The sequence below is a fragment of the Vulpes lagopus genome, chromosome 1, assembly GCF_018345385.1.
Source record: "Vulpes lagopus strain Blue_001 chromosome 1, ASM1834538v1, whole genome shotgun sequence".
Taxonomy (NCBI): Eukaryota; Metazoa; Chordata; class Mammalia; order Carnivora; family Canidae; genus Vulpes; species Vulpes lagopus.
Genome location: NC_054824.1, coordinates 107,994,574 through 108,007,884, shown reverse-complemented (window position 1 = coordinate 108,007,884; position 13,311 = coordinate 107,994,574). Strand labels below are relative to the sequence as shown.

Here is a 13,311-nt window from a genome sequence, read left to right as displayed (position 1 = left end):
AGAACAAACTTGGAATGGAAAGAAACTTCCTCAGCATGATAAGTCATTTGTGAAAATCCATAACTAATATACTTAATGATGAAAAACCAAATGCTTTCCCCTAACATGAGAAGGAAGACATGCCTGTTTTTGCTGATTCCATTCAACACTGAAATTTCTAGGCAGGATAATTAAAAGGCAATCAGATTGGGAGAAAAAAAAGGCACTCAGATTGGAAAGGAAGAAGTAAAAAGTATGTTTCTTCACAGATGAAGAGAGTGCTAATAAACTCAACAAAGTTGCAGGATATAGAAGCAACATACACAAATCAGTTGTATACGGAGATATATATATAGATATATAGTGGTAAAGAAATGTGTGTGTATATATATATATATATACATTATGTGTGTGTGTGTGTATATATATATATATATAAAATAATGTATATGTATTAGAAATGAATGATCCAGAAAAAATCAAGAAAACAATCCCATTCACAGTAACATCAAAAAGAAAAAACTACTTTGGAACAAATTTATCCAATGAAATATAAGGCTTGTATACTGAAAACCATAAAACACTGCAAGTGAAGTAAGTTACAGAATATACACACTTGATCTAATAAAAATAACACGGTAAAAAAAAAACGAAAAAGAAAACCATAAAACATTGCTGAAAGAAATAAATGAATGGAAAGACATTCTATTTATGGATTAGGAGTTGTTAAGATGACAATCAAGGAGTTGTTAAGATGACAATAAAACCTAAAGTGATCTGGAGATTCAATAAAATCTCTATAAAATTCTCAATGGTATTTTTTTGCACAAAGTGAAAAACCTAAACTTCACAAGGAACCTCAAGGAACCCTGAATTACCAAAACATTCTTAAGAAAGAAAAACAGGGACACCTGAGTGGCTCAGTAGTTGAGCATCTACCTCCTGGAGGCCTGGGATCAAGTCCCACATCAGGCTCCCTGTGTGGAGCCTGCTTCTCCCTCTGCCTGTGTCTCTGCCAGTCTCTCTGAGTCTCTCTCATGAATAAATAAATAAAATATTTTTTAAAAATTAAAAAAGAAAAAGAAAAACAGGGCGCCTGGGTAGCTCAGTTGGTTGGGCATCTGCCTTTGGCTCAGGTCATGGTCCCACATCCTGGGATCAAGCCCTATTCCGGGCCTTCCTGCTCAGCAGGGAGTCTGCTTCTCCCTCTCCCCACTGCTTATGCTCTCTCTCTTGCTATCTCTCTCAAATAAGTAAAAATCTTAAAAAAAAAAAAAAAGAAAAACGAAGTTGATAAACACACTTTTAGATTTCAAAGTTTATCACAAAGCTACAATGATTAACTATTATATAATACATATACATATATAATTATATATGTATTATATTATACTTTCCACAATGTGGGATGGGCATAGGATAGTCATAACAGATCAATGAAATAGAATTCAGAGTTGAGAAATAAACTCATACATTCAACTGATTTTTCACAAGAGTCCCAACACCAGTAAATGGGGGTAAGAATAGTTTCTTCAACAAAGGATGCTGGGACCAAGAAGTATCAAAATGCAAAAGAATTATATTTGACCTTTACCTCAGGTCACATACAAAAAGTATCCTAAAATAGATCAAAGAGCTAAATGTAAAGTAACTAAATGTAACTTCTAAAGTCTTAGAATAAAAAAAAAAAATAAAAATAAAGTCTTAGAATCAAACATAGGGGTAAATCCCTATTACCTAGATTTGGTAATCTATTTTTAGATTACTGAAAACCTAAGCAATGGAAAAAACAAGAACAGAAAAATTGGACTTGGCAAAATTAAAACCTTTATACTTCAAAGCTCACTATTAGGAGAGTGAAAAGACAATCTACAGAATGGGAGAAAATATATGCAAATCATATATCCATCTAGAGTATATAAAGAATTTTGATAACTTAACAAGAAAGACAACACAATTAAAAAATGGGCACAGGATTTGAATTGACTTCTCTCCAAAGAAGATATACAAATGACCCATGACCCACAAGCACCTGAAAACACATATAACATCATTAATCATTATGGAAATGCAAATCAACACTGCAATGAGATTTCACCTTATACTCACTATGGCAGGTATGACTAAAAACAAAAATGGATTATAACAAGTGTTGACAAGAATGTGGACAAATGGAAACTCTCATACACTGCTGGTGGAAACACAAAATGGTGCAAGTGGTGTGGAAAGCAGTTTGGTGGTTCCAAAACTTAGAATGATTATATGATCCTGCCATTTTGCTCTTAGGTATATACCCAAAAGAACTGAAAACAAGGACTCAAACAAAAACTTGTACATGATTGTTCATAGCAGCACTAGTCACAATAGTGAAAAGGTGGAAAGAACCCAAATATCTATCACGTAGACAAAATATGATATATATATGCACATAACAGAATGCTACTCCACCATAAGAAAGAATAAAACACTCCTATATGCTAAAAATGGATGAACCTAGAAAACATTATGCTAAATGAAAGAAGCCAGCCACAAAAGGTAATGTATTATAGGATTCCACTGATATGAAATACCCAGAACGGGTAAGTCCATTGAGACAGAAAGTAGAAAAGTGGTTGCTGAGGGCTTGGGGCAAAGGGAGGGGAGAGGTGGGGGAGAAGGGACTAGGAGTGATTACTTCATGGGTACAGCGTTTCCTTTGGATGATGAAATTATTTTGGAACTAGAAAGAGGTGGAGGTTGCACAACACTGTGGAGATATTAAATGCCACTGAACTGTATATACACTTTAAAATAGGTTATTTAGTGTGAATTTTACCTTAAAATGAATGAATGAAAGAAAAAAACAGACTCTTTAAAAGCCTCCCATTTACTACAGAAGAATATTTATGCTTGTAAATACCTTCCAACTGAGATGCAGTTCTTTGTCATCATGTCTATGTATAATCAATCACATACCATTATTTCCCAAATACATGAGACCTTAAGCCTCACACAATGTTATATGTTTTATAATATATTACAACCCAGCTGAGACGTGTTAGATCAGCATCTACAAAGGGAATCTTTCCCATGTAATTCTTAGTATCAGACAAGTTTAACTACTATTTAGCACAATTATTTTTTCTGATGAAAAAGAAAATGATTTAGCTATATTGTAGGTGACTGGTAAAAGACATTAGTTAGAAATGTTAGTAATTTACTAAGCAGAAGCAATATTTACTTATTTTAATCAGTAATACGAATTTCTGAATAATTCCTTCCAGATAAGGAGGAAAATCACCTGTGATTACTGTTAAGTGTTCCCATTCAGGATAAAGCTCAGATAAGTAGACATTTTTTAAAAAGACAGCACTGCCAGGTATTAGCTACAGAAATTATCTCGCATTGTTAGTAAAAGTGAAAACTGGTACAGTCCTTCTTGAGAAAAGTTTGGCGACATGTATTAAAATTTAAAATGTGCGTACTCCTTGATCTATCCATCTCACCACAGAAACTTAAACCAAGGAGATAATTAGATGAGATATTCATCATAATACTGATTAAAATAATGAAAACTGGAAACAATCTAAATGTCTATTAATCGAGTCTTGGGTAAATTATTTACAGTGCACCAGGAAATACTGTGAAGTCATTTAAAAAGAAACCATCTATGTTCATTCTTCACAGGAATTACTGAGTGAAAAGGGCTCCCATTACAGAGAACTTTTGTTGTTTTCTTGTGTCAAATCCCAGTATTTCTTAGTCTTTGAAGACTGTTTTTTGGCATATAGCCTCTTACACTTAAGCTTTTCACACTTGTTAATGCTTGTCTGATTACTAGAAGCTCCCACCATACTGTGAAATTCCCGAGAATAAGGACTGTATTATGCCCTTTCTCCAGAGTTTAGAAGAGTGCCTGGCACAATAAATATTTATTAAATAAAATAAAATTAAATTAGGGTGCCTGGGTGGCTAAAGTCAGTTAAGCATCTGCCTTTGACTCAGGTCATGATCTCATGGTCCTGGGATGCAGCCCAGCATAGGGCTCCCTGTTCAGCAGGGGGTCTGCTTCTCTCTCTCCCTCAACCTCTGCCCTTCCCCCTACCCTGCTTGTGCTCTCACTTCTCTCTCACTTTCTCTCTGTGAAATAAATAAAATCTTTTAAAAATTTGTTAAGTTAGGGACTCCTGGTGGCTCAGCAATTGAACGTCTGCCTTCGGCCCAAGGCATGATCCTGGCATCCCAGAATCGAGTCCTGCATCGGGCTCCCTGCATGGAGCCTGCTTCTCTCTCTGCTTATGTCTCTGCCTCTCTCTCTGTGTCTTTCATGAATAAATAAAATAAAAATTAATACAAAAAATGGTATATATCATTTAAATGCTTAAATGCACTTATAATCAAAGAGATACAGATTTTAAAAATGAAAGAGGATTTTCTCCCAGTCAAATCTGTCAACCCAAAAGATACCCACTTTGGTCAAGGATAGGAAGAAATGGAAAAAACTATTATGTTGTAAATAGTAACCATCACAATATAACTAGAAGGTATTTTGGCCACATGTGTAGCATACAGCACAGATTCTGAGGTCAGACAGAATGAAAATGAAGATAGGCTTTGCCTTATAACTAGTTACCTGAACTGGGGAAGTTATGCAGCACTTCTAAACTTCAGTTTCCTCATTTGTAAAGGAAATCAGATTTACTGAGAAATAAACCAACATGATACTTAGCTGCAATACTAAAGTTTATTAAAATTAAATAATAAGACCTCAAAGAGCTACTTATATCTGTTTGATTTTTTTAAAAAGTTTATTTAAGTAATCTCTACATCCACTTGGGGCTCAAACCCCTGACCCTAAGATCAAGAGTCACATGCTCTTTGGACTGAGCCAGTCAGGTGTCCCTACTTAAATCTATTTTAAAATTAAGTGATATCTTTCACAAGAATCTTCCACATAAAATAACTGACTACATTTTCTCCATAAGTTGGATATAATTCATTTATTCATCCCACAACTATTTGTTGGGCACAGTATTCAGCATCTGGCTGAATAAAAGATTGTGTCAGGTACACAGTCTAGTCGCAGGGGATGACTAATGAAAAACTAAGTCCCTATAACAGTAAGAGAGAGATAAATCTGAAAATACATGACAAAGTGAACCACTGAAACACACGGGCAGAGAGGCGAGGATTTCTCTAATGAGAGGACATGTGAACAGAGACCCAAAAAGTGATGAGGCTAGTTATGTAAGAGTAACAAAGGTGCAGCTGCAGGAGCTTGTGACAGCAACAGAGACCAGAATGGCTAAAGAGAGGAAATCAACCAGGAAGGGTGGTAGGTGAGGTCTGAAAGGTAACCTATATCAGGCTCTGTGTGGCTTTGCAGGCCAAGGTAAGGATGTGGAGTTTGTTCTGAGTATGACAGAGAACAGTGGAAGGTTCTGAGCAGAGCAATGACATCATCACATTTTTACCTTAAGAGGTTTACTCTGGCTATTTGGGGGTTAAATTGATTAAAAGGGGCAAGAGTGAAATGAAAGCAGGAGGCCACTTAGAGGCCACCATCATAGTGTGAGTGAGAGACAGTGGCTTCATGGTGAGAAATAGTCACATTCAGGATACAGTTCAGATGTAGTGCTGTCAGGATTCCACTTCTAAGAACCTAACTCAAAGATTTCACTGTTGCTATTCAAAAAGGTTTAAATGCAAGGATGCACAAAATAAGCTGCCCACAACTTGATACAAGTTGATTGGTATAAAAGAGGTAGTCATTTAGAAATGATGATTTTGAACACATAATGACATGGAAAAATGTTCATATACTATGTTACGTGAAAATAGCTGGTTATAAAACAAAATGTTCAATATTAATCCAGTTTGTCCCAATAAAATGTATAGAAAAAGATTGGGGGTGCCTGGGTGGGTCAGTTGGTCAAGCATCCAACTCTTGATTCCGGCTCAGGTCATGATTACAGGGTCATGAGATCAAGCCCTGTGTTGGGCTCTGTGCTCAGTAGGGAGTCTGCTTGAGATTCTCTCCCTCTGCCCCTCCCCATTCGCTCTCTCTCCCCCCTACAATAAATAAATCTTAAAAAGAAAAAAGAAAAAACATTGAAGGTTATACACCAGCATGTTAGCAAAATATCTCTCTGGGTTGTGAAATTACCAATTTGTCACTTTTCTTCATTGAGCTTACTGTATTTTTCAAATTTTCTGTAATGACAATACATTACTTCTGTAGGAAGAAATGATCTAAAAATGTAATAATGAGAAGAACATTTCAATAAATATGATTACTGATGAATAGTCATTTGAGTCTATTAATAGTTTTATTACTTACCATTACTTTGCGCAAAGTGTATCTTTTGGATCGAATGTCATCCATCAGCATCTCATAAGGAGTGAGTTGATATTCGATGGGCAAAGGATTGTACTGCCGCTCTTGGACCTTTTTGAGTTTTACTCCATTCCGCAAATCCCTCATCACCTGTACCCAGAATCGAGCCTAAAAGAACCAGGGATGGGAGAGATGTCCATGAATAAGTTTGCTTATTTCCTCTAAACAGCTACAGTCATAAAGAAAAAGAGCAAAACACTGAGTAAACCAAACAAAACCAATTTTTAAAATTAGGTTTTAGGATATTAAAAAGTCGGTAGAAAGCCATTAGAGAATCACAAGCTCTAGGTGCTGAGTCACCTGAGTGTAAACCCTAACTTACCCACTGTAGAAGGTTGCACCAATGGCCTGTTCTTCATACCTCTTGTGTCTACATCCTGTTATGTGATTTTGCTCACTAAAGAGGAGTATATGTCCTGTACCCTAACATTGGATTTGGCTATGTCATTTGCTTGGCCACTGAAATAGCAGTTGATATGATGTGACCAAATCCTGCAAAAGCAAATGCACAATGGGCTTGTCACTCATGCTTCTATTATTGCAATGAGAACCTCATGCCTAGATCAGTATGTTGCCCAGGAGAAGGATGAGACACACATAGACTGGAGTTACCACAACTGATCTGCATACTCATGAGCTAAATAAATGTACTGTTTTATGCAACTATGATTCTGTAGTAGTTGGTTATGCAGCATTATTGTGACCAGAGCTAATTAATATATCCACCTATTAGCTACCGGACATCCAGCAAGTTGCTTCACCTTTCTGAACCCTGGCTTCTTCATCAATAAAATAAAATAGTACTTCATAACTTGCTGAGATGGTCAGAGATAATACACAGTGTTTTGTACATGGAAAATGCTCAAAAATGACAATTTTTATGTTATTACTATCTTTGTATAAATTACTTAATAACCATTTTCATATCAACAAATAATAGTAAGTTGCCTTGCTGGCCCCTCAAGAAAATAAGATATATATGAAGCACTTATAATAATATAAGACACATTAAATATGCATATTATTATTAATATTTTAATCCTTTCATTTTCCTACCTTTAAGCTAAAGTATCATAGTCTCTGCTTCCATGAAAAGTAAATTATTATAATAATTAACTGAAACACTGTAGTTTGTTAAAATTAATAAGCAGCTCAAGTAGTTACTTAAATGTATTTACTAAAAAACAAGTGATAGGGGCATCTGGCTGGTTCAATCTGAAGAGCACTGGATTCTTGCCCACTGTGAGTCCCATGCTGGGTATAGAGATTACTTAAATAAAAAATTTTTAAAAAGCAACTGATGTATTTCCTAAGACTTATCTACATAAAATAACTATGGATTAAATGTCTTAAAAATGTTTTCGAAAACAATTTGATTTTAAAAACATGTATGCCATTTCTTATTCCAAAAAGGATATGAATATGAATACAATACTGTGGTATAGCCCTTAGGATACTTTCTAAAATATTCCTATTTTATTTTTTAAATTTATTTTACTTTTTTTGTTTTCTTTTATAAACCCTTGTGTCGAGGGCTGACTTTCAATAGATCGCAGCGAGGGAGCTGCTCTGCTTGGTATGAAAGCAGATCTCCTGCGAGTGGTTTAGCATCAGGCTCCCCAGGAACACGCATTGCGTGAGGGGCGAGGGGGCGGCCCCCTTCCCGGAGTAGCCCATTTCCCGGGAGGAGGGGCTCTCCGCAGAGGACCCTGGTCCCCATCTGCGGCAGGGACGGCAGGTGACCAGCCATCCAAGGCTGAGGCCAACAGAGGCTCTGCAGCGCTGCCAAGTAGGTCCGCTTGGGTGGGATTCTGACTTAGAGGTGTTCAGTCATAATCTCACAGACGGTAGCTTCACCCCATTGGCTCCTCAGCCTAAAATATTCCTATTTTTAAACAGACTCTTGGATTCTGCCATTAAAGTTACTCTAATAGAATATTCCTAAAATATTTAGATTACTCTTTTGAGAATGTTCTTGTCCCAAATTCTCTTATACTCATTCCTTTAAGATCCAGTTCAAATATCATCTCATCCTTTAAAATCCTGTCTCTTCTCTTGACCTCCCCAGGCTTTAAGAAAACCTGACATGTGAAACCCCGAATTCTCAAAAACAGATAAATTAGAGGGGCAGAGGGTGGGGAAGAAGTAGACCCCCTCCCCCTCCAGCAGGAAACCTGACACCCAGGCTACATCCCAGGAGTCTGGGAGGATGACCTGAGCCAAAGGCAGACACTCAACTAAATGAGCCGTCCAAGCACCCCTCATTTCATTCTAATATTTCTAAATAATTCATTTTAAGGTTCTTACAAGAAACAGACTGGTGATCTAGGCAAATGGAACTCCCTTTGGAATTAGTGCATCTCTTGTCAGTAATCTTGCTAGTTTTTAAAAGAGGCTGCCTTAAGACAATAAATTAAATTTTTAGTTCAAGTTTTTATTAGCTGTTTGCTAAATTCGGACCACCTGGAGTTATTTATCTGGCTTCCATATAAAAAAAAACCACATTTAAAAATCTTTTAGGCAAGATGAAATACACCTGGAAAAAGACTACCAGACTTCTATACAAAGGAAATTTCATAATATTATTCTAAAATGACAGTACTCACTTATTAGATATTATAGGCTGTTTTTTAAATTTACTTTTAAATGTTCCAGATTTATATAATTCCAAATATCTCAGTAAAGATATCATCAATAATCATCAATAAACTAAGAATATTTACATTCATACATTAATATATGTAGATCCACACAATGGGAATGGACTACTACTAGTAATAAAAACATTAAACTATTCATACAGGCATTCATGTATGTGAATCGATGAACATTCATTCATCCATTCAACCTGGATGAAATCTCAAAAGAATTATGCTGAATGGAAGAAGTCAAGCAAAAAATAGTACATACTATAGGATTATATTCATATAAAATTTTAGAGAATACAAACTAATCTATAGTGAGAGAAAACAGATCATTGATTGCCTAGAAGCTGGGGAGAAAGGAAGCAGGAAAGAGGATTACAAATGGGTATGAGGAAATTTTGGAGGTGATGGATGGGCTCATTAATTTGATTATATGATGCTTTCATGGGTATGTATGTGTATACGTATATGCCAAAACTTATTGTGCTTTTTCAGTATGTGCAACTTGTTGTATGCTGATTATACTTTAATAAAGCTTTTAGGGATCCCTGGGTGGCGCAGCGGTTTAGCGCCTGCCTTTGGCCCAGGGCGTGATCCTGGAGACCCGGGATTGAATCCCACGTCGGGCTCCCGGTGCATGGAGCCTGCTTCTCCCTCTGCCTATGTCTCTGCCTCTCTCTCTTTCTCTCTCTGTGACTATCATAAATAAATAAAAATTTAAAAAATAAAAATAAAAAAAATAAAGCTTTTAGAAAATAAAATTAAACAATTAAAATCTAATATGGTCAAAAACAACTTGTTTATGTCCCCCAAATCTACATCTACTGCTAGTCCCTCATTTAATGTCATTATTTAATCATTTTTCATTCTCAACCTGAAAAGTCAGAACACTGAAAGTGCCTTCCCACTGACACCTGAACATATCTCAATCTAATTTAATGACACTGACTCTCCTGTCCTCCATCCAGGCTGTCATGTTGACCCAACTCTAAGTCATATATGAGCGCAGGGACTCTTGGTTTCAATAGGTTCTAGAACCATGCCAGAAAACAGTGGCTAGTCAAAGTTTGTTGCATAAATATAATGCAATCATCTGTGCTCAAAGTCTGTCTTCTATTTTGAGGTGAGAGATCTTGTATTATTCATTTTGTATCACCAGAACCTAATCCAGTAACTATTCATCAGATAAATGAATGTACTACATTTTAATTTCATACCTTATTATGAATAGAGCTTCAACTTTGACTTACAAGAGTATGCTAAGGTATTAATATAATTAGAAAGGTCAATATTTTATTTTATCTTTTTAAAAGATTTTATTTATTTGACAGTGAGAGCAGCAGGCAGAGTTAGAGGTTCCTGCTGAGTGGGAAGCCCAATGTGGGGCTCAATCGCAGGACCGTGGGATCATGACCTGAGCCAAAGGCAGACAGATGCTTAACTGAATGAGCCATCCAGGTGCCTGAAAGATCAATACTTCTTTTAAAACACCAAAATTCTTAGAAGACATTGGGGGTAGTTTTATCCATTTAGTTTAGTAAAATGGGGAATACACATTTCCTGAAATGTTAAGACTCAGCATTCAAATTCATACAATATCAATACATATTATAGCCCTTAATAGCCAGTATTTTTTTAAAAAAATTACACCATGGGGTGCCTGGGTGGCTTGGTTGGTTTAGCATCGGACTGTTGGTTTCAGTGCAGGTTATGATCTCAGGGTCCTGAGACTGAGCCAGGCGCTGGGCTTCCCACTGAGCAAGAAGCCTGTTTCTCCATCTCTTTCCCTCTTCCCCTCCCCCCACTCATACTCTCTCCAAAATCAATAAATAGATCTTTAAAAAATAACAACAAAACCCCCCAAAACCACATTACACTATATATTCAACATTAAATAGAACAGAGAATGCCCAACTCCCTTACCCAGTCAGCATTTTTCAGCTCTTCCAGGTCTGTGTTAGATTCATCAGTCTTTTCCATTTCTTGAATCTTCTTAAGATTCTACAAATTAAAATAAAAAAACATTTAGGTATAAACATTTCACTAAGTTACCTTTCAAATTAAAATTTCTAACAGATACCTTCAGACAAAGTACATTCAAAAGTGTTACTGAAGTAGATAGTACAGAATATATCCTCTGTAGATTTCAGTCATGGTAGACCAGAATAAATACACAACTACAGAGGGGTGAACTGAGATTGCTAACTGTACTTTCTTTCTAGGTCTCGTGGCTAAACCTTTGTCACCATATTAACTTGCACCCCCCTAAACTATATTGATACTGCCCTCTTCCTCAACCCCCATATTCAATCCAGCCTTAAATCTCATAGCTATTACTTCCTCCATATAACCTAACCCCTCTTCCTCTTATATCCACTGCAGATCTCTTAATACAAACACCTCTGAGGAGAAAAACAATGACTTGAGGTATATATTATTCTGTTGACTAGAAGAGTGTTTTTCCCAGCTTCTTATAATTAAAATAGTGAAAGAAAAGAGATTTAAGGAGGGACACCTGGGTAGCTCAGTTGTTGAGCATCGGCCTTTGGCTCAGGGTGTGATCCTGGGGTTTGGGATCAAGTCCTGCATTGGCCTCCACGCAGGGAGCCTGATTCTCCCTCATCCTATGTCTCTGCCCACCCACCCCCCTCTGTCTCACATGAATAAATAAAATCTTTAAAAGAGAGAGAGGGGGGGGAGAGAGAGAGAGTGAGAGAGAGAGAGAGAGAGATATTTAAGGAGGTGAACTGCCTCTGGGCACCTAGGGACTCTATGAGGCTATGACATCTATCAATAGCAGTGCTCTTTCCTCTCCAACCCAAAAAAATCAAGAGCTGAGAATAAGTACATCTCTTACTATTTCTTCCCACTCTGGCCTTAGGGCATTTGCACTAGGTGTTCCCTCTTGCCAGAATGCTTTACCCTACATATTCACATAACTAATTCTCACACATCCTTCTCATTTTTGCTCAAAATGTCACCTTCTCAATGGGATCTACCTTGACCATCCTATACAAATCCCAAGCTCCATACCCTGTCACTAGCAATTCCCCTAGTCTATGACTTTTTCCAAAAAGCATCCTACCTTCTAACAGTCTATATGATTTACTTTATATGTTTACTGGCTGCCTCTCATTGCTAGATTTTAAGCTTTATAAGGAAGTATTTTTGTGTATTTTGTTCACTAATGGGCTCCTCAAATCTCTAAAAATGCCTTGTATTTGGTAAATAAGACAATTAAGATATTTAAGCTAAGAAGTCATTTTTTTAAAGATTTTATTTATTTATTCATGAGAGACAGAGAAGCAGAGAGAGAGAGAGAGAGAGAGACAGAGACAGAGACAGAGACAGAGACACAGGCAGAGGGAGAAGCAGGCTCCATGCAGGGAGGCTGACATGGGACTCAATCCTGGGACTCCAGGATCAGGCCCTGGGCTGAAGGTGGCGCTAAACCACGGACCCACCCAGCCTACCCAAGAACAGTCAAATCTTAAATCTCAATAGCTCTTATCATGTCAACTTTAATAAGAAGCCCAATGAAAGGGAAAAATATTCAGAGGAAAATCGGAATTTTCTTCTCTAAATTCAGAATTCACTGGCAGGGTGAGTAGAAAACTCTTATCTATGCCACACAAAAAAATATGCTCTCCAGGGAAATAAATATGTAACTCAAGCTCACATTACATTTAAGTGTCTCATTCAATCAACAGATGATAAGATAAATAATAAGCAAATTAAAAGGGAAAATTAATCTGCCTAACACCACACAGAAGAAATGAAGTAACAATAACACTAAACAGGTCAACAAGATTCAGTCTGCACCAAAATAAAATGGTTTGCAACCTTAATGCCTGAGATGATCGAGTGTGTCTACATGGGCCAACATTCTAACCTTTCAATCTGGAGCCATGAAAACAAAGAGCCCCATACTGCACTGAATTCTTTCTGTCCTATTTCCCCCATCACCTTAAGGCTGACTCCTCAAAAAGTACTATATTGCTTACCAATGATCTATAAACCAAAAGATAATGAAAAAAGCAGAAAACATGATGCAGAAGCTCACTTTTACAAGCCTATATTGTTTTAAAATTTTTTCAATGGTCTCTAGGTCATTCTAGGATCCAGACAACAGAAGGCAAGACAAACAGTATAGGGATAGTAGAAGATGGATGGTCTTTGGCAAGAGAAAATATTTATCTTTTTTTTTCTTGATTCCTACCGTTACTACCAAAGTTCATTACAAGTCTCTTAGCTGTTCCTTCTGCTCCAGTTTCTTCCTCATTTGGTTAATCTTTTCACTTCTCTATGGTG

General features: G+C 36.8%; 1 protein-coding gene across 3 annotated transcripts in view; it reads right to left on the bottom strand.

The window, feature by feature from the left end:
- SPIRE1 (spire type actin nucleation factor 1) overlaps nt 1–13,311 on the bottom strand; it is a 209,253-nt gene that overhangs the window by 71,916 nt on the left and 124,026 nt on the right. For all 3 annotated transcript variants that reach the window (XM_041764959.1, XM_041764942.1, XM_041764950.1), the window contains exons 5-6: nt 10,924–11,001; nt 6,299–6,463 (exon numbers count right to left, since the gene is read on the bottom strand). In XM_041764959.1, the coding sequence (XP_041620893.1) occupies nt 6,299–6,463; nt 10,924–11,001 (243 nt within the window). The remainder of the gene's footprint in view (nt 1–6,298; nt 6,464–10,923; nt 11,002–13,311) is intronic.